Here is a 27,770-nt window from a genome sequence, read left to right as displayed (position 1 = left end):
CTAAATATTGAAAGTACATCCCTTTGCTAGGTGGTTCACATCTGTAATCCTAGCTAGTCAGTGAGTGGAGATCTGAGGATTGTGGCTCAAAGCCAGCCTGAGTCTATGTAACTCATATCTCCAATTAACCACCACAAAGCCAGAAATAAGAGTTAGGGCTCAAGGCATAGAGAAGCAGCCCTGAGTTAAAAAGCTCAGGCCCAAGACTTGCACAAAAAAAAAAAAAATTGCACCTTGCTGGGCCCCAGGTGTCTTGTTTTATAATCCTATCTACTTGAGAGGATGAGATTGTTGGGAGCATGGTTTAAGGCCAGCCCAAGTAGAAAAGAGTTTAAGAGACTTTTCTCAATAAAGAATTGAGTGAAGTAGTATACAGGTATATGATAACATAACATAGGCAGTTCTGGGAATGTAGCTTAGTGGTAGAGTGCTTGTTTAGCATGTATGAAGCCCTGGGTTCGATTCCTTAGTATCACATAAACAGAAAAGTCCAGAAGTGGCACTGGGGCTCAAAAGTGGTAGAGTGCTATCCTTGAGCAAAAAGAAGCTCAGGGAAAGTGCCCAGGCCCTGAAGGCCCAGACTGGCAAAAACAAAACAGCAACAACAAAAAGCACCAAAAAACCCATAGATTGATTGTATCCAAGTTTGTACTTAAGCAGTAATAGAGATCCTAACTCAAAAATAGCAGGTAAAAAATCAGGGGTTTTGGAGGGCTTAGCTGTAAGAGCTGATCAGGAGGCTGAGATCTGAGGATTGCGGTTCAAAGCCAGCCCGGGCAGGAAAGTCTGTGAGACTCTTATCTCCAATTAACCACCACAAAACAAATGGCACTGTGGTTCAAGTGGTAGAGTGCTTGCCTTGAGCTGAAGAGTGCAGGACAGTGCCCAAACTCAGAGTTTAAGCTCCATGACCGAGAGAGTGTACTAGCTTTAATAAGCCCACTGAGGCACTGAGTTCAAAATCCCAATACTGCTAAACAAACAAAAAAACATGTCTTGAATGCTTCTTAGTTGAGAGACCTTGGGAAGCCTTTATTTGATAAAAGCTTGAATGTGATTATTTTTATAATTGAGATTTATACATTGTATACTCATTTTTGAAAACTGCTTTTATTTTCTTGTTTCTAACATTTGTAGCAGATGTTTGGGAAGGAAGAAATGTAGATGAAGCAAGTTAAGCAACACACAGGTAGTGTTGTTTAATAAAGTGAAGTTCCCAAACAACTTTTTATTTTCACATTGAGAATTTACTTTTTATTTTTATTTTTTATTTATTTTATTTTTTGGGTCTGGTCGTGGGGCCTGAACTCTGGGCCTGGGTGCTGTCCCTCAGCTCTTCAGCTCAAGGCTAACTCTCTACCACTGGAGCCCCAGTGCCACTTCCGGCTTTTTTCTTTTTTGCTTATGGGGTGCTGAGGAATCGAATCCAGGGCCTCAGGGATGCAAGGCAAGCGCTCTACCACTGAGCTACCTTCCCAGCCCTTATTTTTATTTTTTTACTTTTATTATTTTTGTCAGTCCTGGGGCTTGAACTCAGGGACTGGACACTGTCTCTAAGCTTCTTTTTTGGGGGGAGGGAGGTCTGGTTGTGGGGCCTGAACTCTGGGCCTGGGCGCTGTCCCTCAGCTCTTCAGCTCAAGGCTAGCACTCTACCACTTGAGCCACAGCACCACTTCCTGCTTTTTTCTTTTTGCTTATGTGGTGCTGAGGAATTGAACCCAGGGCCTCAGGCATGCAAGGCAAACGCTCTACCACTGAGCCACCTTCCCAACTCCGTCTCTAAGCTTCTTTTGCGCAAGGCTAGCTCTCTAACACTTGAGCTATAGTGGTACTTCTGCCTTTTTCTGTTTATGTGGCACTGAGGAATTGAACTTAAGGCTCCATGCCTACTAGGCAAGCACTCTACCATTTAGCCACATTCTCAGACCTACTTTTTAATTTTTATTTTGACCATCTCACGTGAGTGTAAGCCCATATTGGGGTTTGAACTCAGGGCCTCACACTCTTGAGCTTTTTGCTCCAGGTTGGGACTGTACCATTTGAGCTACAACTTCACTTCAAGATTTTTGGTGTTAATTGAAGATTAGAGTCTTAATAACTTTTCCTGTTTAGTCTGGCTTTGCATTGCAATCCTCAGATCTCAGCCTCCTGTGTAGCTAGGATTATAGGTGTGAGCCACCAGTGCCGAATAAAATTTATTTTTAACTGGGAATTTAGCCATTTACTAAAAAGCTAGGAATGGATTAAAAAAAAACAACATCATCTTTCTTTAAGAGTATCATGGTTTTGATTCTTAAATTCTACATGCTTTAGGTATGGAGGAGGACCAGCTGTCAACCATCTGTACATTTGTCACACTTGCCAAATTGAGGCAGAGAAAATAGAAAAAAGAAGAAAAACTGAATTGGAAATTTTTATTCGGGTAAAAAAAGTAATGCTTTTCAAATTGTAAATGATGTAAGGACAGAGATGAAGATCTAACAATAAGCAGAGCTATATTTTATTAGTAAAATGATTGGGTGAAAGTGTTGTAATAGATTTCAAGTACCCTGAGTGCATGACAGTGATTGACCTAAGACAGTTTACTACAGTTGTGCTGAGGTGTTCTCCCTTGTGGGCTTTATTTTTATTGATTTACAATAAATTTTATTTTATGTATTGGTAATGGCAAGAAGCCTTCTTATTAAAATGGATAAAGTCTATAAAATAGGTTTCTTGGTGGTGGTGTATATAGTAAATACTCTAGTTTCATCCTTTTGTGAAATATAGGACTTTTTAACCATCTGGTTTCCTTAGAATCATTATGAGACATTCTGTGATTGTAAACAGAATTTTAAAAAATGAACAATCAGGTTTATAGAGAGGACTAATATGGTTCCACCTTTTGGGGGGAACACGACATCTTTTCAGAGTGCTGTGTTATCAGTAATGCAGCTCAGTTATTCAAGACATTTTAAGGTTTTTTTTTTTCACCCAATAGGCATGCTTATTGACAGTTCTACTAGGACAGTGTAAGGGGGAGGGATAATAACACTAGAGAGACTTATAGAGCACGTGGTGTTGTGTCTCAAGTTGTAGAGTGCTAGCCTTGAGCACAAAGAGGCTTAGGGAATTCAAGCCCCACAACCAATAACAACAACAACAGCAACAACAACAACAACAAAGAGATTTGTGATTAGTATAAACAAAGGTGAAGATGTTAAAGCAAACCAAAATAAGATGTCCTGTATATTCAACATTATGTCTACCCAGCATGTTTCTAGACCGATATATATACCTCCCTATCTTTATTTTTTTTTAATGAAGGAAACTGAAGTTTGTCTAAAGAAATTTTTACTTATGGAAGGTATTAAAGTAGAGATTCATTTTACTTAGGCCTCATTTTATTCCTGGATCTATGGAAGCAAATTTTATTTGAATATCAAAAAATAATTCATTTTATGGTGGTACATGCCTATAATTCCAGCACTTAGAGGAGGCAGAGATAGCAGTTTGGATGTTTGTATCATTTGTACTTACGCTTTATAAAATATTAATTACAAAGGGAAGACAAAGTTTTACTAGAAAATCCTAGTAGCACTTCAAGGAAGTTGTTAAAGTGAACATCTTTATAAATAGAATAAATCAACCACCAGAGGAAAAAGTTTTGTTATTTTAAAATTATTTTATTTATTTATTTAATTTTTGTTGGTCGTGGGGCCTGAACTCTGGGTCTGGGCACTGTCCTTAACCTCTTCAGCTCAAGGCGAGTGCTCTACCATTGAGCCACAGCGCCACTTCTGGCTTTTTCTGCTTATGTGGTGCTGAGGATTCGAACCCAGGGCATCATACATGCAAGGCAAGCACTCTACCACTGAGCCACCTTCCCAGCCCCATGGAAAAACAGTTTGTCTTTCATGCTTTCCATATAGTCCACATATTATTGATAGTATTTAATCTAGAGCATTATTAACAAAGAACCCTGGAAAAAGTAGGCTTCTCTTTTATTTTTTATTTAAAAATTTTTATTGTAAAAGTGTAACTTTTTTCCATTAATGGGAATTATGCAGTTGTCTTTGTCAGATGAAGGTGTCCTGAACTCCTGTGTTTTTTATTCTCTTTGAGAACATACCTCATCTGGGTAGGCTTCTCTTTATAGAAGAAAATATAAGAATGGACAGAAGTGAGCCAGGCGCTGGTGGCTCACACCTGTAATCCTAGCTACTCAGGAGGCTGAGATCTGAGGATTGCGGTTCAAAGCCAGCCTGGGCAGGAAAGTCTGTGAGACTCTTATCTCCAGTAAACCACTAGAAAACTGGAAGTGGCGCTGTGGCTCAAGTGGTAGAGTGCTTGCCTTGAGCTGAAGAGCTGAAAGACCGTGCCCAGGCCCAGAGTTCAAGGCCTACAACCAATTCCCTCCCCCCTCCACACACACACACACACAAAATGGACAGAAATTATGCTCATGTACAGGAAATACAGTAATTTGATCCTTTGTCCATTCTGAATCCACTTGGACTCATCCACCCAAGCAACAATAGTAACATCATTATGTTCTACCTCACCATGGTAAAACTAGCTCATATGTCAGTACATGCTACATTTACCCATTCACTAAATGTGGAAGGCCCTCAGTCCCATCAGTAACTGTATCCATTTCTAGATGATGGATATCAATCTTTAAGTCCAATCAATGCTACCAGTCTTTCTTTTATAAAGATGACTAAGGGTTAAGTGTATGGTTCAATGGTAGGCCACTTTCCTGGTTTTCATAGGTGCTTGTTTCTTCATAAGCACCACAAAAATAATAAAACTAATCAGGTGTGGCAAATGTCTATAATTCCAGCTACTTGAGATGCCAAAGTAGAAGGGCTGATTTTCAGGCCAGCCTCAGCAACAGAGTGTACATCTTTCTCAAAAATCAGTAAGCAAGGCGCCGTGGCTCACACCTGTAATCCATAGCTACCCAGGAGGCTGAGATCTGAGGACTGAGCCAGCCTAGGCAGGAAAGTCTGTGAGACTCCTATCTCCAATTAACCACCAGAAAACCAGAAGTGGTGCTGTGGCTCAAGTGGTAGAGCACTTAGCTTGAGCTGAAGAGCACAGGGACAGCACACAGGCTGAGTTCAAGCCCTATGACTGACCAAAAAAAAAATCAGTAAACCAGTAAAAATAAAGAATACTATGTTAAACACCACTATTATAATGGTACTAGAGTGAAAGAAAAAGGTAAAATGAAAACTCAAAATACGATAAATGTTTATAAATACGTAGTTAGAACACGGAAGAAATACATTTCTACTCTTGATCAACCCCCATTCCATATTCCACTTTTTTTTTTTTTTTTTTTGGTCAGTTGTGGGGCTTGAACTCTGGGCTTGGGTGCTGTCCTTCAGCTCTTCAGCTCAAGGCACATGCTCTCCCACTTGAGCCACAGCTCCACTTCCCCATATTCCCTATTTTCTTAGCTAGACCTGAGGTGATTGTGTCTGAATTTACCTGGTAAATAACCTAGACCTTCACTTTAGAACGTTTTGAGCCTTTAGAAGTTTTAATATCTATTAGATTTCTCTAGCTAATTAACTGAACCTTTATAGAAACACTAACTAAAGAGGGTTGGAATGGTTGTTTCCAGAAAGATGTTTCTATGTCTTAAGTTTTGTTTTGTGAATTAACCTTAATGATTGATAAAAAAAAATATGACTTTGTTTGGATAAAGGATTTTTTTTGGGGGGAGGCAGTCCTGGGGCTTGAACTCAAGGCCTGAGTGCTGTTTCTGAGTCTGTTAGTGTTCACGCTCTACCAATTGAGCCACAGAGTTATTTCCCGCTTTTTTGAGTAGTTTATTGGAGATAAGAGTCTCATGGGGACTTTTCTCTCTGGGCTGGCTTCAAACCGTGATCCTCAGATCTGAGCTTCCTAAGTAGCTAGGATTACAGGCATGGGCCACTGGTGCCCGGCTGGATAAAGAGTTTTTCTTAGTACTTGGAGATGAAAGTTGGAGTTATATATGTAGCCTAAATCCAATAGGAATCTTTCTAAAACAGGCAAAGAGTGGGAAAACACAGGGAATGAGGTGAAAACAATGTGAAGGTAGAAGCATAGACTGTAGGTAGAAGGTTCTAGGGGAAGGAAATGGAATATGACCTACAGGCTAGATTCTGGATTTCTGATGTCCAGAATTATGAAAACAAATACCTTTTTCAGCCACTAAGTCTATAGTCATTTGTAATAGTAGCAATTAATGCAGTGGGTATAATCTCCTGGCTTCCAGATAGAATCATCTTTGTTCTTGTCTATCAGTCATTTTATTCATCCTTTATAACTGGGACCTATTGTAAACTCCTCTTTACCTGTTGTCTTAGGGACATGAGAAACAAAATATTCATGGGGCGGTCTCAGCTTGCAATCCAGTAAAGCTATACTTGGATGTTTTATATCCGAACTAGTATAGGCTAAAGTTGTAAATATGGAAAGCACAGCTTTTGTCAGTGTGTCAATAATAATGTAGATGAGTTTCCCATTTCCTTTACCTAGCCTCATATATTCTAGTTATGGTGGTAAAAAGATACTGGCTTCAGCCGGGCACCAGTGGCTCATACTTGTAATCCTACCTACTTAGGAGGCTGAGATCTGAGGTTTGCAGTTCAAATCCAGCTTGGACAGGAAAAGTCTATGAGACTTTTTGTTGTTGTTGTTGTTGGTCATGAGGGCTGAACTCTGGGCCCAGGCACTGTTCCTCAACTCTTCAGCTCAAGGCTAGCACCCTACCACTTGAGCCACAGCACCACTTCTGGCTTTTTTCTGCTTATGTGGTGCTGAGGAATCGAACCCAGGGACTCATGCATGCGAGGCAAGCACTCTACCACTGAGCCAATTTCCCAGCCCACCCCCCAGACTCTCATCTCCAATAAACCACTCAGAAAACTGGAAGTGGCGCTGTGGCTCAAGTGGTAGAGCACTTGCCTTGAGCTGAAAAGCTGAGGGACAGTGCCGAGGCCCAGAGTTCAAGCCCCACAACTGACCAAAAAAAAGAAAAAAAAAGATACTGGTTTCTGCTTTGTAACATATACCACCTAATGTGGCAGTTCCAGGCTTACCAGTTGTTGCCTCTAGATACAAAACTTGAGTCTTTGATAGGGCAGCAGCTACTGGGTGCCAGCACATAGTAAGATAAATGATTCTTTTCAATCCAGAAACATTGCAGTTGGCCTTTTTATGGCTATGAATGAGACATTCACTAAGTCCAGGAATGGTAGTACTGGACGAAACATTGAGAGATAGGAAGGTAGGTCCAAATCCTAAATTATATGTAATGAAAGGAATTATATACAAATGATATAGAGAATTCACACAATGCAATAACTAGGCAAATATTCCAGCTAAGAAATAAATGAAGATTTGAACAGATATTACTACTAAGAAGCCATAGCTAATAAGCACCTGCAACAGTACATAGTCATTATGGAATTCTCATATGAATGCAAAATGCTACATGCTAACATAAACAATTTGGTATGTTTTATTTGTTTTGGGGGTGATGGGAATTAAAACTGGGGTATCATACATACTTCACAGGTGCTATACACTGAACTCTATCCTCAGAATGGTAGTTATATTTTTTTAAAACAAAAATTCAACACCTAGCATTTAAGTCAAAATGCCACTTATATGTACTGCAGAGAAATGACAATTTGCAATTATATAAAACTTGTAAAAGCATGTAATTGCTCATAAATTTCCCCCAAGTGGAAACAATTGAAATGTGCATTAGCTGCCAAATGGACAAGTAAGATGTCTTATATTCTTACAATGGAAGACTTCTTAGCATAAGAAGATCATGGATCAAACCAAGCATGGTGGCGCATGGTGGTGCATGATTGTTCCCAGCAATTAGGAGGTTGGGGCAGGAGGACTTTTGAGTTTGAGGTCAACTTGAGCTACTTAGCTAGACCCTGTCTTTTTTTTTTTTTTTTTTTTTTGGGTCAGTTGTGGGGCTTGAATTCTGGGCCTGGGCCATTGTTTCTCAGCTCTTCAGCTCAAGGTGAGCACTCTACTATTTGAGCCACAGCACCACTTCCAGGTTTTTCCGTTTATGTGGTGCTGAGGAATTGAACCCAGGGCCTCCTGAGTGCAAGACAGGCACTCTACCACTGAGCCACCTTCCCAGTCCTAACCCTGTCTTAAACAAAGAAAAGATCAGGGATTACTGATGCTGGAAAATATGAATGCACTTCAGAAACATACCAAGTAATAGAGACATAAAGAAGACTATATAATGTCTAATTCTACTTATGTAATGTATCTAAAAAGAAAAAATATATGAAGACAAAGTATATCAGTAATTTCAAGAAATGAAAGTTGGGGACTGATTGCAAACTGATGCAGGAGAACTTTGGGCCAGTTGCAAGTGTGGTAAACTGGATCCTGGTGACAGTTGCACAACAAACTTTACTGAAAAACCACTGAGATTCACAGAAACAGTGGGTGGATTGTACCTTAATAAAGCTGATTTGGTTGTTGTTTGCTTTTTTCTTGGGACAAGGTTTTATTAGGTAGCCCAAACTAATCTCAAACTTAAAATCCTCCTGCCTTAAGTTCTGGAGTTGCAGGCAATGAAGTTGTTTTGTTTGTTTTAGCTAATTTGTTATATAGAGGAGGATTTCATTGTTAACCTTTCCACGTGTACATGTTTACATTGTGTTCCCATCAGTGTCACCACCTCTATCACTCCCATTCCTTTACCTTCCCAAACAATTTCAACAAGTTCCCTTGTTCAGGTAATAAAGTTTATTTATTTATTTTTTTAAATGCAGATCTAACTGCGGGTAGGATGGTGGCCTAATATGAGTGAGATCCTGGGTTTGATCCCAAACACTACAAAAAAAATCAACCAGAGCAAAATAAATCGATTTATGTCCACCCTACCCTTTTTTAATAAAACAAGCATATTAGTATACTTCCCGGAGTATAAATGTATGTTTGATAGCCTGGAAACTAGAATTCTGAAACAATCAGAATGTACAGAAACATAGAAAGGCCACAGGAAATGAGCCCTGGGAATTTTGGGGTTTCAGGTTTGGACATGTCAGATATCAATGAAAACCTTGGCATTCTACCCAGTTTTTCTATCAGTTGGGATTCTTCTTTTTCTTTCTTTCTTTTTTTAATTTTTGAAACAAGGTTTTTGCTATGAAGCCCAGACAGGTGTCAAACTGGTAATCTTCCTACCTCCATACCCACCCAATAGATAGGTTTGTTTTGTTTTTAGTATAGAATGATTGGTAAAATAAATGCTGATGTAGAGCTAGAGGCATGGTTCAGGTAGGTAGAACATCTCCCTTGCAAACATAAGGCCCTGAGCTCAAACCCTAGATCTCAGTACTATATACAAACAAGTAAGTGTTGAAATGGAACAAATTAGAGTTCTGAATGATCTAATAGCAGTGTTTCTGCTGAAAAGAAGCACAGTACAATTAACAGATGGAAGGGACATTTTGACATGTTGGATAGATACAGAATTCAGCATTTTTCTAATGCTTCTTTAGAAAAGAAGGGAAGAAGTATTTTTAGAGCAACAGTTTAGAGAAATTTTTCAGAAGTAATACACATTTTTCTAATGGGGTGACTGTGCTTGAGTAAATTTTGAAAAACTTTCATCTAGGTACATGAACTTTCTAATGCTAAAGATAATATCTTGAAAGTATATAAATTTAATAGGTGTTATAATTAAGCATCTAGCCGAATTGGTCTGACATGTTTCAGAATCTCAGCCCCTACTCTAATTCTGCATCAAAGAACAAACATGCCATAGCAGTTTTAATTCCATTTCATTATTTAAATAGCTATTTTATGTTCCAGCAGGATTCTTGCCCTTAAAGAGCTCACATTTAATACATAAAATACACAAAATGTCAAGAAAAGGAAAATTATGAATGGGACGAAGCAGTGTGAGGGGACAAGTCAGGTCACAGTTTAAACAGTGGTTAAGATAAGCCTCATAAAGATAGAGAAGCAAAGACTTGAAGGCAGTAGGGAGACAGTCACTTTAATATCTACGAAAAAGGATAGTACAGATCCTTAAGAAGTAGGCATGTTTCTGGGTGGTTCTGTGAATAACCTATCAGTGGTAGGCATGATTCTGGGTGGTTCTGGGAATAACCTGTCAGTATAAACACAGGTAGACAATGAGGAAGAAATCATGGGAAGATTAAATCAAATAATGGAAGTACTTCAGCGATATTAGAAGAATTTTGGAGAATGGTCAGTTTTGATGAAGTGAATTAGAGGAATGACATAATCTGAACCTGATTTGTCTTTGGTTAGTATATATGACAGGCATTTAGTTACTTGTTGTGAAATACTTTCAGGAGTATTACACACTACTGCAATTAGAGAAGTTTCAAATACTCTCAATTCCTGTAGGCTCTGTTCCTTATGTGTTTTTGTACTAGTTTCTTTTGCCCTACCTCCCTATACCAGTTTATCTGTTGTTTTAATTACCAGTGTTAGAAGCCAGACTAGTTAATTTAAGAAGGAAATTTACTCCAAACAAAAAAATGAATAATTATGGGGCTGGGAAGGTGGCTCAGTGGTAGAGCACTTGCCTTGCATGCTTGAGGCCCTGGGTTCGATTCCTCAGCACCACATAAAAACAAAAGCTGGAAGTGGCGCTGTGGCTCAAGTGGTAGAGTGCTAGCCTAGAGCTGAGGAGCTGAGGGACAGTGTCCAGGCCCAGAGTTCAGGCCCCACGACCGGACCCCCCCCCCCAAAAAAAAATAATTAGACCCTTCAGAAGCTTGAGAAAGATAGACCCGGCTCCCTAGCTAAAAATGACTATTTGATGTCTTTATTCCAACTATTAGATCATGTCATTAAAGATTTCAGTTTCTAGTAAAATTGTGCATACTTTTGAGTCACATATCTATTTGTTAGGCCTTCAGGCTGGAGATGGGAGTGGAGTATCTTCTGGGACTTCCATCCCACCACGTCTGAGAATTTACCTCTACATGCATGTACATGGCCTGTGAAATGAGTACAACACATGGATGTACATTTCCTGAAATGACATGTACAAGGTTATTTGCAGCTAGTGTTGGCAATAGCAAATTGTCAATGTTATAAGTGAACAAAATTAAGATGTAGATAGTGGATGTAGTATGTTTTTTTTTTTTTTTTTTGTCGGTCGTGGGGCTTGAACTCTGGGCCTGGGCGCTGTCCCTCAGCTCTTCAGCTCAAGGCGAGCACTCTACCACTTGAGCTACAGCGCCACTTCCGGTTTTCTGGTGGTTTATTGGAGATAGGAGTCTCACGGTCTCTCCTGCCCGGGCTGGCTTTGAACCGTGATCCTCAGATCTCAGCCTCCTGAGTAGCTAGGATTACAGGCGTGAGCCACCAGCGCCCGGCGGATGTAGTATGTTTAAATCTTATACATTATAGATTCTAATAAATACGTGGAGTATGTATTGTTTAATGCCCATTTGTTTGTGTGTACCTTCTAAGCTTTGGAACATAACATAGGATTGTTTAGTAATGGGTGCTCCTGTGTATCTTAGTACTAATATAACTCAGTATCAGTATATACTTCTCTGTAGTACCACATAACATGCATATAAGAAATTGTTCTAGATGCTCAAGCACATTGATTATATTGTTTTGTGACAAAGCAAGTTCTGCATACTCAATGACTCATTTCTTTCTTTCCTCGTAGCTTAACAGAGCATTTCAGGAGGAGGACTCTCCAGCTACTTTTTATTGCATCAGTATGCAGTGGTTTAGAGAATGGGAGAGTTTTGTGAAGGGAAAAGATGGAGGTAAGTGGTTAACTAAAAATTAAAATTTTTGCTTCTTTTTTTATTTTGGTTGTGGGGCCTGAACTCTGGGCCTGGGTGCTGTCCCTCAGTTCTTCAGCTCAAGGCGAGTGCTCTATCACTTGAGCCACAGCATCACTTACAACTTTTTCTGCTTATGTGGTGCTGAGGAATCAAACCCAGGGCCCCAGGCATGCAAGGCAAACATTCTACCACTGAGCCTCCCCAGCTCCATCTTTGCATTGTTTTATTTACTGGACAATTGTGTATGTATGTGTATGTTGGTTCTGGGGCTTGAACTTAGGGCCTGGGTGTTGTCTTTGAGCTGTTTTGCTTAAGACTAATGCTCTGCCATTTGAGCCATACCTCATGTGTGACTTTTACATGGTTATTTAGAAAGGAGAATCCTGTCTTTCCTGACTGTGCTGACTTCAAATTGTGATCCTCAGAGCTCAGCCTCCTGAGTAGCTAGGATTATAGGCGTGAGCCACAGGTGCCTGGCTTGGACAAGTAATTTTTGAGTGCCTGTAAGAATTGGGGATTGTATTAATGAACCCCAAAAGATTACTGCCCTTAGAGATCTTATGTTCTTGTTGATTTTAAGTTTTTTAAACTTAGGAATTATATATATGACAAGAATCAAAGAACTGACTGCAATCATGCTCTTAATATTGAAAACATTTTAAATTTCATACAGTAATGAGATGTTTAAGTTATATCTTGTCCAATACAGTGAAGTAGTAAGCAGACTTAATTAGTATGATATGAAAGTAAGATGTTGATATATGAGAAAGATTGCAACATGGTATACAGTTTGAATCCTTAGTTTTTTTTGTTTTTCCTCTTTTTCTTATGGTGATACTGGGGTTTGAACTCAGGGCTTGCATTGGTCATTCAGACACTCTTAGACCACTTGAGTCATGCTCCTATCCCATTTTATTTTCAATAAGGGCTTCACTTTTTGCTCATGCAAGCCTGGACTGTAATCCTATTTGTGCTTCCTGAGTAGTTGGAATGATAGGCATGTGCTACCACATGCATCATTTTATTCCTTTAGATAAGAGTGATGTGAATTTTTGGTTCCTGACTAGCATTAAACTGCAGTCTTCTGATCTCAACCTCCCAAATAGCCAGGATTATAGTTTGAGCCATCATACCCAACTAAAGAGTTGAACAATTTCTTTTTAAATTTCAAAGGAATTACTCTTTTACAGAATTAAAGGTACAGTTTTGATCAGGAATCCCCAAATGATTAGTTATTTTAGATTTTAGATGATTCTGAGTCTCAGAGAGCCTGGGTTCTATGTTAGGAGATATACAATCTGGAAGAGGCTCAAGAGATGGATGTCATTAAAAAAACAGTCTATATGAATACTTGGTATAGACTTTTCATTTACATAAATTTGTGGTATTTCCTTGTTTTGATGTCTAATCTATATCTATAATGTCCTCTAGCAATCAAATATACTTTTGATTATTCAGTGTACTGTTGAAAACCTATAATGTAAATGTGGAGACACTTGAACACATTTCTTGGTAAGAAAAAATTACCCGACTCTTTGCATTCAGTGTACATTCTTTAATAGTTGTGGCATATAGTGTTGATTGTAAATTTAATTTCAATCAGAAGCAATTTTTTCTTTTGAAGAAATAAATGGTCTTTATACAGCCAAATAATCCTTAAAAAGAAAAAAAATAGATTGGTTTTATTTGCCAACTAGCCAGACTAAGATTTTTGTTGTTGTTTCTGTTACTCAGAATGCTTCAATTTATACTAGTGTTCTTTACCCTTAAAAAAGTGATGTTCTGCTTATTTTGTGGCAGTCAAAAGGCCACGTGAACGTTCAGTCCTGCCCTGGCTTTGTCATTAGCACCTCTCTTGCCTTTTAAAGTGTGTGTGCTTTTTTTTTTTTTTTCTTATCGGTTGTGGGGCTTGAACTCTAGGCTTGGGTGCTGTACCTGTGCTCTTCAGTTCAAGGTGAGCACTCTACCACTTGAGTCACAGTACCACTTCTGGTTTTCTGAGTGGTTTATTGGAGATAAGAGTCTCAGCGACGTTCCCGGGCTGGCTTTGAATCATGATCTTCAGATCTCAGCCTCCTGAGTAGCTAGGATTATAGGCATGAGCCACTGGTGCCCGGCTTGAATTGCTTTTTTTGTACAGAGGATGAACTGTATTTAGCATTTTGTCTACTTGTAAGTGACAAGTCAGTGTGACATATTGGTCAGTTTTCCTTGTTTGAATGTAAAATCGTAGCACTATGTATTGTACATTTTCAGGGCCTTGTGTATATTTTCAATGAACTTTTTGAAAACACACTAACCACATGTATACAAATGAACAAATCAGTGTATGTTAATGTTTGGACAACTATTTTATTATAACTTGTTTTTGTGTTATGTCCTGGGGGCTTGAATTCCGGCCTGGACACTGTCCCTGAAATTTTGCTCAAGCTAGTGCTCTACTACTTGAGTCCCAGCTTCACTTTGGACTTTTTTTGGTGGTTAATTGGAGATAAGGAGACTCATAGACTTTCCTGCCTGGGCTGGCTTTGAACATTGATCCCCATATCTTAGCCTCCTGAAGAGCTACCAGCACCTGTCTATCTGACTGACACACTTGCTCCCTCCCTCCCTATCTTTCCTTCCCTTCTCTTTTTCCTTCTTCTTTTCTTTATTTCCCTGTCTCTTCTTTCTCTTTTCTTTTACCCCCTCCTTTCTCTGTGTGTCTGTGTGCGCGCGCGCGCGTGCGCACACACACATACACGCGCATGCTCCTTTACACACATGGGCCTAGTACTGGGGCTAGGGCTATGTTCCTTAGTTATTTGGCTCAATGTTGGCACTCTGCCACTTGAACCACACCCATCACATCTGGCTTTTTGGTGCTTTTTAGTGGTTAACTGGAGATAAGAGTCTCACAGACTTTCTTGCCTAGGCTGACTTAGAACTGTAATCCTTAGATATCATCCTCCTGAGTAGCTAGAATTACGGGCATGAGACATTAGTATCTGACTTTTTTTTTTTTTTTTTTGAGTAACCTTTTGTGTTGTCTCTAAACATGTGGTCTTTATTTTGAAAAACACAAACCTTTGGAATCTGGAGGAAGAAAAGAATAGATTATAAGATTACAATGGTTCATACCTGTAATTCTAGGTATTCAGTTGGAGATTGGGAAGATTTTGGTTCATGGCCATCCTGGATATAAAGAGTATAATAATTTGGCTAAAAACTAAGCAATTTAATTACATGGTTATAAATCTCAATTATTCTAAGCATAAAATTATTCATTTCTTTTGGGAAAATATACTTTATAATTCTTCCTTTTGATTTAGATCCTCCAGGTCCTATTGACAACACTAAAATTGCAATCACTAAATGTGGTAATGTGATGCTTAGACAAGGTAAGTTTGACTACTATTAATGCCTTTACTTAGTAGTGATTTCTCAGTGTTAGGAATAGGTAAGCCATGAAATTATTATTTTTTTTAACCTTGCTCAAGACTAATTCAAGTTTGGACTGGGATAGACATTGAAGAATAACTAGTATGTACTTTTTGTATCAGAAAGGTTTTTTTTTTAATTTAGAGAATACTTTTATTAATTTCTGTAATCAAACTCGCATAGGTAAGACTTTATATATTTACGCCTGAACAAATGGAAAGAAATTAAATTTAATATTAATAAATATTAATTATTAATTTCTAGACCAATATAGCTATTAATTTCTGTACAATGCTAACTCAACACGGTAAACTGGGATACTTTTTCCAAAGTTGACAGCACAACTAAAGTTTCTAAAAATTCAAATTATATATATGTATATATACATTTATATTTATATAAAAAGACCAACAATAGCAGTATGTTATGCATCAAAAGCAGCAACAGCTTTTCCAGGTTCTGCAGTCATCTGAACAAAAGTAGACATCTAGCCCATCCATTAATAAAAAAAAAAGATAAAAAAACAAACCCCAGAAAAATGCAAAGTTCTGTTACTGTTGTGGTACCTGGCACCATTTTTTTTTTTTTTTTTTTTTGGGTCCAGTCGTGGGGCCTGAACTCTGGGCCTGGGCACTGTCCCTCAGCTCTTCAGCTCAAGGCTAGCACTCTACCACTTGAGCCACTATGCCACTTCCGGCTTTTTTCTTATGTGGTGGCGAGGAATTGAACCCAGGGCCTGGAGCATGCAAGGCAAGCGCTCTACCACTGAGCCACCTTCCCAGCCCTGGCACCATTTTTTTTAAGTCAACTTCTCAATCATCATCTGGAAAGAAAACATTCTTGAGTTAGTATCATTAAAAACAGCTCTGATAAGCCGGGCGCTGGTGGCTCACGCCTGTAATCCTAGCTACTCAGGAGGCTGAGATCTGAGGATCGCGGTTCAAAGCCAGCCCGGGCAGGAGAGACCGTGAGACTCCTATCTCCAATAAACCACCACAAAACCGGAAGTGGCGCTGTAGCTCAAGTGGTAGAGTGCTCGCCTTGAGCTGAAGAGCTGAGGGACAGCGCCCAGGCCCAGAGTTCAAGCCCCACGACCAACAAAAAAAAAAAAAAAAAAAAAACCAGCTCTGATAAAGTACAGTCACTACTACTTATCATAAAGGAGGTACAGGGTATTTATATTCACAGAGGGCTGATATAGTACTGTCCTACGCCTAAAATACTAGAGGATACAATTAAAAAGGCATTATTGAGACTTGATTCCACTTTTCCAGTAGAGGGCCAAAGGATGGTAAAGAAATGCACTTTTCTTAGATAGGATTTCCTTTCATCAGTTCTAAGAACTCATTCTCTTAGTGAACATCAGCTACAAACGGTTTGAAAATGGAGGTGCAAGCTGGGCGCCTGTGGCTCACGCCTGTAATCCTAGCTACTCAGGAGGCTGAGACCTGAGGATCATGGTTTAAAGCTAGCCCGTGTAAGGAAAGTCTGTGAGACTCTTATCTCCAATCAACCACTAGAAAACCGGAAGTGGCGCTGTGGCTCAAGTGGTAGAGCGCTTGCTTAGAGCCAAAGAGCTGGGGGATAATGCCCAAGCCCAGAGTTCAAGCCCCATGACCATCCCTCCCCCCCCCCCCAAAAAAAAATGGAGATGCTGGAGCAGGAAGGGAAAAAGAAAACCCAAACAACAAAACAAAAACCATATCCCATAACCACTGGATTCTTACAAAGATGACTGAATGAAGGCAAGCAAGACTCAACCTAACGATATTTTAAGGCTCTAGGTAGGAATTAGGAAAAAGCATTTCTGATTTTCTATGTGTGTATCTGTGTGTGCTTTTTGCCTGTGCACTGCTCCTGAGGCTTGAACTCAGGTCCTGGGCACTGTTCCTGAGTTTTTTTCATTCAAGTTTTTTTCACTCAAGAATGCTATTTTGTCACTTTGAGGCACAGCTTCATTTCCAATTTTCTGCTAGCTAATTGGAGATAAGAGTTGCATGGACTTTCCTTTCTGGGCTGGCTTCAAACTATGATCCTTAGATGTTAGTCTCTTGAGTAACTAGGATTACAGGTGTGAGCCACTAGATGTCTGGACAAATTTCTAATTTTTAAGATAGACCATTGTATAGACCACAAAATTTGAAAAAGGAGTGGATTTAAGAATTGTGAGAAGGTCGAAGGGGGTGACAGTGAAAAGATGCATTATATTCATATACTGCTTTGTTAAATGGTACTTTACAACTACTTACAGATAATAAATTAAGGGAAAAAAAGACTGCAGTGCAGCTCATAGTGACTTAATAGTCTGAAGATTTATGTTTTAGACATTCTCTGATATGTGCGGGTGGGTTCATTAGGAAAGCTTATGCAATACAAAATACATAGTTTTATAAGCATTCTTTCTACCTATGCCCAATTTTAGGAGCAGATTCTGGTCAGATTTCTGAAGAAACATGGAATTTTCTGCAGTCTATATATGGTGGAGGGCCTGAAGTTATCCTACGACCTCCAGTTGTTCATGTTGATCCTGATATGCTACAAGCAGAAGAAAAAATTGAAGTAGAAACCCGATCTTTGTAATTTTGAGTAGCAGAGTTCCAATGAAAGATTATTTTCACTTTCTTTAACTTGTACACACTCAGAAACATTCCCTAAAGCATGTTTATTTTCTTGACTTTTCATCTTCTATCAGATTTATTCCTTCTTACTGGGCATTATGGAAGAATATGTTAAAATGTGTAATATACTATAGGTTGGTATATTTAATGCTAAAGAACTTACCAGAAATTCAGTATAATATTTTTGAAAGTGAAGGGACAGTTGTGATCAGTTGGTAAGTAGGTTATCTTTGATCTTTGTATAAGATCCACATCCAAATATCCTTTGGAATGTTGTAAATACTTTTCCTTTAAAACCCTTTTTCATTTCCCTAAGCCACTCTTAACAGACTAATCTTTTCAGTTCTCTAAAACCTTGTTTAGTTTTTGATACGGGTTTGCCTAATAGCCTATTTTAAAGTGAAAGTAGTCAGAAGGTTGTGAATTTCCTAAAGCTCAGGAAACATTAGTGTGTCACTTCTTTTGCACTACATAAACTAGCACATTAAAATTTACAAACTGTCTTTTTAATGTATCAAGAATGTATTTAGTTCTAGTGAAGTTTGTCAGCAGATATCAGTAACTTATTGCCGCTTATATTGTAAAATGTTAAACTTCAATTATTATAACTGAGTAGTATTCAATAATGTAATTTAAAAAAACTGTAGAGTTAGCTTAAGGCCACTTGTATTTTGAGAGCATGAAGTGTCGAATGTGTCAATGAGATTGTTGAAAAAGCTGAAACCACTTGCAAAATGATTTTTAAATGAAATGCACAAAGCCTTTTTGAATAATGTAGTATGCGCTGCTGTTTGCTTGATTATGTAATGTCAAAAGTTTTAACTTTATTCCAAGTACAAAAGCATACTGGATGACATTGAGAATGTTGAATAGCATTCATGATGGCTTTGTTTATTTTGGGGCAGCTACAACCATGTAAGCAATGTTGCTGAAATGAATTCAATAAAAATGATTTTAAAATGTGTAACTTGAGTCTTGAATTTATTTGATAGAGTTTTGAGCTAAAGGTAATAGAGCATGTGCCTAGTTGCAGTACCCAGAGTTTAAATTCCACTACTGCCAAATGACTTATTATTCAGAAGTATGCAAATAAATTATTCACGTTAGTGTAGGGTGTTGTTTTGTTTTGGTGCCAGTATTGGGACTTGAACTCTTAGCTTTTTTACTCAAGGTTGGCACTCTACCACTTGAGCCAAAGCTCCACTTTTAAAAAATTTATTGTTATTGTAAAGGTAATGTACAGAGGAGTTAGGTACATAAGTAATGAATACATTTCTTTTTGAATAGTGTTTTCTCCATTTTTCCTTGTTGATTTCCTCCCCCACAAGTTATAGTCCCTTTTCAACATAGTGTCTAGTATTACTGCTACATTAGTTCACCCTTTGTCCCACCATTTCTGTGCTCCCGCTTACCCTCTCCTAAACAGATAAACTTACATACAAGACAAAAGGTACAGAAATAAAAAAGTGACAAAGGAGAAAACAGCAGAAAAAGCAACATAACAAAAAAAATCTCATTTCCATTTCTTGGAGTTCATTTAATAAACATCATTTTATGTGATCATAGGCGCCTATTTTTTTTTTTTTTACTGTGCAAATGTTTGTAATCTTGTATAACATGTCTACATGTAATTTTTTTGTCTTTGCTTTTATTACTGATTAATTGGAGATGAGTGTCAGACTTTCCTGTCCAAACTGGTCCTCAGGACTCAGCCTCCAGAGTAGTTAAGTAGCTAGGATTACAGGAATGAGCCACTGGTACCCAGATTTCACTATAGTTTTTTGTTGTTGGTCATGGGCGCTATCCTTGATTGAGCTTTTGCTGAAGGCTAGTCTCTACCACTTGAGCCACAGCTTCACTTCTGGTTTTAGAGTGGTTAATTGGAGAGAAGAATCTCATGGGGACTTTTCTGCCTGGGCTGGCTTTGATCCTCAGATCTCAGTCTTCTTAGTATTACAGGCATGACACCAGCACTTGGCTGTCCGTGATATAGAGCAGAGCAGGGAAATGATGTTTTTTTGTTTTTTGTTTTTAAAACTCTCTCTCACATCTCTGATCTTAGTAGAGTTAACATTCAGTAGGTTAAGTAAGTTTCTCCAGCTAGGTGCTGTGGCATGGACTTGGAGTCCTATTCTCTCAGGAGAATACTTAACTGTTTGACCTCAGGAGGGGAGGCCAGTAGAGAGGTGTGTGTGTGTGTGTGTGTGTCTTGAGACTTGAACTCAGGGTGTGGGTGCTGGCACTTAGCTTTTCTGCTCAAGTCTAGCACTCTATAACGTGTGTGTGCGTGTGTGTGTGTGTGTCTTGAGACTTGAACTCAGGGCGTGGGTGCTGGCACTTAGCTTTTCTGCTCAAGTCTAGCACTCTATAACTTGAGCCACAGCTCTATGTCTTGCTTTTTTGGTGCTTAATTGGAGATAAGAGTTTTGTGGACTTTCCTGCTTGAGCTGGCTTTGAGCTGTGATCCTTAGATCTCAGCATCCTGAGTATCTAGGATTATAGGTTTGAGCCAGCAGCACCCACCTTGGCATTGACATTTTCTAAACAAATATTTGGAATTACTTTACTTATGGCACACTGTTTTTTAGGAGGCATATTCTCAACCAAACTAAGGGCAGGGAAAAACTCACTTGGCAGATCATACAACAACGTGTGTGTTTGTGTGTGTGTGTGTGGTTGGACTTGCGGCTTGAACTCAAGGCCTTTGTGCTGTCCTTGAGCTCTTTGGCTCAAGGCTAACGCTGTACCACTTTGAGCACCACTTCAAGTTTTCTGGTGGTTAATTGGAGACGAGTTTCACCGGGACTTACAGTGTGAGCCACTGGGGCTCTGGTGCATGCAGATGTTACTTTGACTTGCAATGGAAATCAGAACAAATACAAGTAACCAATTAAATCATTTAATAGCTTTTACTAACAGCAGAAAATAAAGCCTCATAGTTATCCACTGGACTGAAAAAAAAAAGTAATGCTACAGAGATAAGGAAAACAAAAGCAATGATGTACTTGATAACGGTGACAGTGTCTCAAGTTAATGACTTTTTCACGATTTGCTATTTTGGGGACACAATGTAAATTATAGACAGGGAGAGAGATTTAGGTCACCTTTTCCACAGCTTATCTTTGGTACTATCAACCCAAGGGAAATGCTTATCTTCACTAAGAAATGCTGGGGTTTACTTTCCTGGTCTCTCACAACTGATAGGTGAGGTGTTCTGGAGGAAAGTGGAATGTGGGTAATGTTGGGAATTGACTCAGGGCTTTATGCTGAGCTCTTTTACACATTTTGGGCAGTGTATTGAGCCCTATTTTAAGTCAGGCACATTTCTGGGAAATGACAATGACTAAGTTACTGAAAGTACTAGCTAGCACAGATTAGCAGACAACACAACTACTTTTTGGAGAGGATAAAAGAGTTTATTGCTGGTGACCTGAACCAGGCCAGGGCCAAAAAGAAGTTTGGGTCCTCAACAAGGGAATTCTTGGGTTTAAACAAGCAAGTTATACACTAAGTATCAATCAGAGGTACAAAAGGTCAGGTGTACAGAAATAAACTTTGGCCCAGAAGGGCACTTTCTAATTGCTCAGAAATCACATCTCTGTCACTACCCTTTCCCTCCTGTATTATTTAAATTAATGCCTTTTGGGCTTCCTGATAGCCCCGCCTATTCTGCCCCCCAGCCTACATTCCAGAACAGCCCCACCGAGCCACTTCCCCCGCAACTGGGCCGGGGCCGCCTTCTGACAACTAGATGCTGACAGTGGCTTTGCGGGGTAACTTTTCTACTTCAGGTGGAGAGAACACTGGCAAGTAACTGTGTAGAGTTGGAAGTTTTGTTTGTGCCAGTACTGGGACTTGAACTCAGGGGCCTGTATGCAGTCTCTTAGCTCTCTGGATCAAGATTCTAACCACTTGAGCCGCAGCTCCGCTTTTGGCTGAGAATCTCATGGACGCTCCTGTCTGGGCTGGCTTCGAACCTCAGATCGCAGCCTCCGGAGGAGCTACGATGTCAGGGGTGAACCACCGGCGCCTGGCTTGAAGTTGAGGGTTGGGAGGGTAAAGAGCACCGAGGTCGAAGTGTGTTCTTCGGCCTGGAGTGAGCGGTTGGGGCAGCCCCCGACAGTGACCTCCGGAAAAGGACCGTCCTTCGATGGGCTACATCGGCTGACCAGGGCGTCCGGCTGGAGAACACAGCAGGCTCCGAGGCTGAAAGTGATCAGAGGCAGAAAGGTGAGTGCTGGGGGACCGCGCGGCCCCGCGACCGGGGGGGGTGTGGGGGGGCCGGAGCGTCGCCCATCCGCCCGCAGCCCGGCCGGGAGCTCCGGACTCCCCAGACCGCCGAGTGCGAGGCCCAGCGGCGGGCCACCCGCTTCCCAGCCCGGGGGGCATGGCCCCGGGGCGAGGCGAGGGCGGGGCGGGGGCCGCGGCCGGGGAGGGCGGCGCGGCGGTGCACGGGCCGCGGTTACCAGCAGGCGGTGTAGTGAGCGCGCCGGCCGCCGCCGCCGCCCGCCGGTCCCAACTAGGAGAAAGGAGGGGACCGGAAGGAGCCGCTGGTGCTGCGGGAAGTAGCAGGAGCGGGAGGCGGGGACCCACCTGGAAGCGCCCCGGCGCCGCTGTGGAGCTTCCTGCGGCGGCGGGCACTCGGGCCAGGGCTGGAGCGGGGGCGGAGAGCGGCCGCGGCGGCGGCGCCTTCCGGAGTGGCCCGTGGCGTTCGGCCCCCGCGCGAAAGGTGAGCGGGCGGTCCGGGGCACGTGGCGGGGGGCCGGCGCGGGGGGGGGGGGGAAGGAGAGGGGAAGGGGGAAGCACGGGGGGAAACGCTTGTCTCTGGGACCCGGATGGGGAGCCGTGCGCCGGGGAGGGGGTGGGTTGTGAGGAGGCGGCGGCGGTGGAGCCCCCACGTGGGGCTGGGGTGCGCGCGCACGCGTGCGCGGGCGGGAGGGCTCGGAGGAGGGCGGCGGACGCGCGCGCGCCCGGGAGCAGCGCACGTGACGGGCACGCCGAAAGTCCGTCCCCACGTGACACGCGGGGAGGCCGGGTGAGGTGGAGAGATAGACCCTGCGGTGTGTAACCCGAGTCCCCGACGCTCCCGGGACGGTGGCCGTCCTCCCTCCCTATTCGAAGGCGAGGGAGAGACAGCGGAGGCGGGAAGGACTTCCTACCTCCCACCGTGCCTTTCACGTTGCTTCCCCCCCTCCCCCCGTTCGTTCAGCAAGCACTTTTTAAGTTCTGAAGTACTGACTTTTTCTTTACCGCCATGTTGGTTCTAGAGGAAGCTCGCGAGAGGCGAGTGGGTTTGTATCGCGAGGTTTCTCGACTCTCGCGGGACCTTGTTGGCAGAGCAGTTGTCCTGGATGGCGGAGCCTTGGGTTCCGGGGGTCTGGGACCCGCAACTCTTTCTACCAGGCAAGTTGTGAGGGAGGGGCCGGGGCGAGCGCCTCCGGCTGCGGGCCGACGCGCCGCGTGGGCTCCCCCCCCCCACCCCGGAAGGGAGTGCAGTGAGTCGGTGGAGGAGGGACTTGTCCTCCCCGTCTGCCCGCGGGCGCCCCGCCACCTGCAGAAACGTTAGCACCCCCGGGCCCGGGCTGCGCCCCGCGCCGTGCTCGCCCCGCACGCCCCGCGCGCCCGAAGTCCGGAGCCGCGCCCACGCCGCGTGACGGCAGCCCTGGATCCCGCGCCTTTGGCTTCTTCCAAACCTCCTCCCGGTCAGTCTGCCGGGTTCCCACTCCCAGCGTGTCCCGGACCAGAGCGCCGTGCCGTGGCTCTGGCTGCCGGGACACCCTGTCTGCACTGGCCTGAGGACGGAGCCCCTGCCCCCTCTCCTCCTGCGGGCTGGCCTCCGCTCGCCTGGGGCCATTCATAATTTCCTCCTCACCCTGACACGGGATTCACAGTTAACTTTTTGGCAGTGTTGGGAGAGTGCCCCGTGTCTCGGACAGTACCTGAGAGGTCAGAGTAAAATCGTTCTTTTTTAATCCTTGCGTGTCTCTTATCTTGTAATTATTGACAAGGCTGCGATCACTTCGGCGTTTCTGAGGCTGCCATTTTTGATGCAGTTTTTACCTGACGTGTGGAAATTAATCGTGGATCGTTTCAGATTAGATGCTGAAAAGCATCCTACCTCTAAACTTAGGATCAGAGTTCTAGCTCATTTCTTTTTTTTTTTTTTTTTTGGTAAAAGAGGGTTTTTCTTCTCTAACAACTTACCAGAAATGAATTGACCTACCTTATACTTTTGTTTTTTGTGTTCTTGGTTGTCCACCAGTATTTGAGTTTTATCTAGTATTGGTAGTGGGGTGTTAATTACGCGGCTAGTCAGACAAGTAGGTAATTCCTGTGTCGTTTGTGTTTTTAAAACTACGAAAGTTTTGTTTGCCCTTAGGCTTAGTATGGTGGGGCAGAGCAGAACGTTTCTGGTCAGACCCTGCCACAAAGTTCCCGCCTCGGTTTTAAAATCTGCCCCTTAGTCATCGCTCTGGGCAGATGTTTTCCTTGCTTACTTTTTGTTGGAGGGGAGAAACTTAAAAGGCTGTTTAGTTCTATGATATTGTACAACATTAGCAATTACACATTTTTTTAGTTCGGTTGAATTTTTTTTTTAATTTAATTTTATTTTATTTGAGAACATACTGTACAGAGGGGCTACAATTACATGGGCAGGATAATGCATACATTTCTTACCAAGCATTGCAGCCTCCTCCTTTGTTTACCCTTCACCTCCCTTCCCCGCCTCCCCCCTCCCTCGGTTGAATTTTTTATGTAGTGACAAACGACTACTGTTAAAACTCAGTTTTATAGTTAATATTTATGTCCTTATATTTACCTCTATATTTAACATTACTTATGTGTTCCAAATGAGCTCAGCTATGAATAGAGGGGTTTTCTAGAAGATTTAAAAATTTGTCATTTCAGGGGCTCGGAAGGTGGCTCAGTGATAGAGTACTTGCCTTGCATGTATGAGGCCCTGGGTTTGATTCCCCAGCAGAAAAAGCCAGAAGTGGCACTGTGGCTCACGTGGTAGAGCACTTGCCTTGAGCTGAAGAGCTGAGGGACAGCACCCAGGCCCAGAGTTCAGGCCCCATGACCGACCAAAAAAAAATTGTCATTTCAATTAAAGTAATAATTCAGACCTTACAATTTAGTGAACAGCTATAACAGCAGTTAATAATGTGAACATCTACTTAAAATTTGCTGAGCAGCTATCATTTTGTGATTACCTCCTCCCCTCCCCAAAAAAACCTTTTAACAGAAATTTTGTTATTGTTTCTTAATATTAATTTGAGACAAGGTAATGTAGACTACGCTGGTCTGTGAGTCACAATTCTTTCCTCTTCACCCCGTGCAGAAATTACAGGTACCCACTACCACACCTGGCTCAGGTTTTATCAGACCTGTCAGATTAAAAAAAAACTGTATACTTTTAAAAAATTGTAAAAGTGCAAGTAGGATGGTTGAGGATAGGAATGTTGAGAGGTGTGATGTGAGAAAGGAGATGCAGAACATAGATTGAAATGGAATTGCAGATGTTGTAGAGAAAAGAATGTAGGTTGACAATGAGACAAGAGTCACAGCACAATAGGTAGGCTTATAATAAAGGGAAACTTGACCAGAATTTGGAAAGAATATTTGAGACTTTTTTTTTCTTTTCAGGTACTTTTTTTAAAGGACAGTTGTACAGACTACCTCCAAAATTACTAGATAACACCTGTAGTATTCAGCAGCTAAAGTTTATATTTAGATGAAACATAATTATTTACTTAAAGCCATTAGGCTAAGTAACATTTGTTAAGTACATTAATTACTAGAAATAGGAAATTGAACATGTTATCACTAAAAGTCACAATTGTACATTTGCAAAAAGTATGTACATAAGCTTAGAATTGGGACTTTGATAATCTTCTGTGCACCTGATCTATGCATGCTAAACTTTTGTTTTATAAACTGTTTAGAGTTTACAAACTATAAACTTTTTTTTTCTCGGTTGTGGGGCTTGAACTCGGCTTGGGTGCTGTCCCTGTGCTCTATAAACTTTTGTTTTATAAACTCATTATTTTTGGTTATGGTGCTTAGGCACTGTCCCTCAGCTCTTCAGCTCAAGGCTAGTGATCTATCACTTGAGCCACAGTGCTACTTCCGGCTCTCGGTGTATGCGGTGCTGAAGAATCAAACCCAGGGCCTCATGTATGCAAGGCAAGCACTCTACCACTGAGCTGCCTTCCCAGCCCAGGATTCCAGTTTTTAATAAACACTAATTTATTTGAGGTAACAGTGATAATGTATGATTTGTGCCCGTGATGACATTTTTTTAAAGCCAGACACTGCTGATTTCCAGAATCTTGTAACTTTGTAAACTCAGCACAACTTGTGTTCATATTAATTATATCAGGAATATATATTTATTGCTTGCTTTTTGAATCACTAAGAGAATTATAGTAAATTACTTGGCTAAAATAGAAATATCAGTGAAAATATGTTGCAGCTACTTAAAAATACCAATTTAAACATTTGAGGCTTGCTGTAGAGTGTTATCTCAGCTTGTGTATTAAACCCCAATACCACATGATAAACATAACACAAAACTTAATTTCACATCAAAATTTGCTTGGGAGTAATCTATAAGGAATAGTTACTAGAAGACTGATTTCTATAATATAGATGTGGTGCAAGTTTCTACTGTTAATACTCTGATAATATTAAAAATACACATATATGTTTGTGTCTAAAAATGTGTATACAGGGGCTGGGAAGGTGGCTCAGTGGTAGAGCTCATGCCTTGCATGCCAGAGGCCCTGGGTTCAATTCCTCAGCACCACATAAGCAAAAAGAAAAAAAGCCAGAAGTGGCGCTGTGGCTCAAGTGGTAGAGCACTAGCCTTAAGCTGAAGAGCTGAGGGACAGTGCCCAGGCCCAGAGTTCAGGCCCCATGACCGGACCCAAAAAAACAAAAAAACAAAAAAGTAAAAATGTGTATACATACAGATAAGATGTATACATGAATATTCCCCAGGGTCCTAAGGCTATAAAACCATTCAACTTGACTTTTTTTTTTTGAGCCTGTATTGTTCACAGGTTTGTTCTTTCTTTTTTGATATTCTTTCTTATTACATAGGGTTTTTTTGTTTGTTTGTTTTGTTTGGTCTTGTCAGATTAGTGAGTGGAGTAACTCCCCGAGGACATTATTGATAAATGATTTAGTCAGTATTGATTTACTGCTTTCTTGGTGGGGCAGGATGGCCTAGAACTTAAATACTCCTGTATAGGAAGATGACAGCTACTAAGATCACAGCTATGCTCCATCATGTCCTGTCTTTTTTTTTTTTTTTAAACTTAGTATGTTTTAATAAAATTCAATTAATTACATTTTGGGGTATTGAGGTTTGAAATCAGGATTTATTTATTTATTTATTTATTTATTTATTTATTTATTTATTTTTTGGTCGGTCGTGGGGCCTGAACTCTGGGCCTGGGCGCTGTCCCTCAGCTCTTCAGCTCAAGGCCAGCGCTCTACCACTTGAGCCACAGAGCCACTTTTGGCTTTTTCTGCTTATGTAGTGCTGAGGAATTGAACCCAGGGCTTCATGCATGCAAGGCAAGCACTCTACCACTGAGCCACCTTCCCAATCCCAAGGACCTTGGACTTATTAGGCAGGCACTATAACACTTGAACAATGCCTCTAGCTCTGAATTTAGTATTTTTTCTTCAGTTGAATCACTCATTTGATCTCAGCCCATTTGAAACATAGGAGAAATTCTGAGTCTTCTAAACAATGCTAACCTACATAGTCTTTATGGGAGTGATACATACAGTCTAAGAGGTTGTGCAGTTTCCTTATGTGAACATCAGGTATACTTATGCAAACTTAAATGAAAGTAATATTGCTAGGTGATAGTGTCTTATTTGTCTTTATACATGTGGTCATTAT

The 27,770-nt window shown here is 41.2% G+C and overlaps 3 protein-coding genes across 8 annotated transcripts in view; 2 read left to right on the top strand and 1 right to left on the bottom strand.

Annotated features, from left to right (window-relative positions):
* Usp33 (ubiquitin specific peptidase 33) overlaps positions 1-18,809 on the top strand; it is a 70,575-nt gene extending 51,766 nt beyond the window's left edge. For both annotated transcript variants that reach the window (XM_070007334.1, XM_070007333.1), the window contains exons 21-24: positions 2,314-2,422; positions 11,690-11,792; positions 15,125-15,193; positions 17,656-18,809. In XM_070007334.1, coding sequence (XP_069863435.1) covers positions 2,314-2,422; positions 11,690-11,792; positions 15,125-15,193; positions 17,656-17,813 — 439 coding nt within the window. In that variant the 3' untranslated portion in view covers positions 17,814-18,809. The remainder of the gene's footprint in view (positions 1-2,313; positions 2,423-11,689; positions 11,793-15,124; positions 15,194-17,655) is intronic.
* A 1,957-nt stretch (positions 18,810-20,766) lies between these two features.
* LOC138816823 (uncharacterized) lies at positions 20,767-23,107 on the bottom strand. Its single transcript, XM_070006923.1, has 3 exons — positions 23,102-23,107; positions 22,445-22,962; positions 20,767-22,057 (listed from the first exon to the last, which is right to left on the bottom strand). The coding sequence occupies exons 1-3, from the start codon at positions 23,105-23,107 to the stop codon at positions 21,853-21,855; spliced, it is 729 nt and encodes a 242-aa protein (XP_069863024.1). The 3' UTR covers positions 20,767-21,852.
* Positions 21,997-27,770, top strand: part of Zzz3 (zinc finger ZZ-type containing 3) — an 80,078-nt gene continuing 74,304 nt past the window's right edge. For 2 of the 5 annotated variants that reach the window (XM_070007328.1, XM_070007324.1), the window contains exon 1: positions 23,142-23,254. The gene's annotated coding sequence lies outside the window, so the exon portion shown is untranslated. Of the gene's footprint in view, positions 22,082-22,487; positions 22,581-23,140; positions 23,255-27,770 lie in introns of those variants that run through there. The other 3 variants (XM_070007326.1, XM_070007325.1, XM_070007329.1) reach the window with 3 other exon arrangements.

The sequence above is a fragment of the Dipodomys merriami genome, unplaced genomic scaffold (assembly GCF_024711535.1).
Source record: "Dipodomys merriami isolate MVZ:Mamm:240054 unplaced genomic scaffold, mDipMer1.0.p SCAF_7, whole genome shotgun sequence".
Classification (NCBI taxonomy): Eukaryota; Metazoa; Chordata; class Mammalia; order Rodentia; family Heteromyidae; genus Dipodomys; species Dipodomys merriami.
This window is presented reverse-complemented; position numbering and strand designations above follow the sequence as displayed.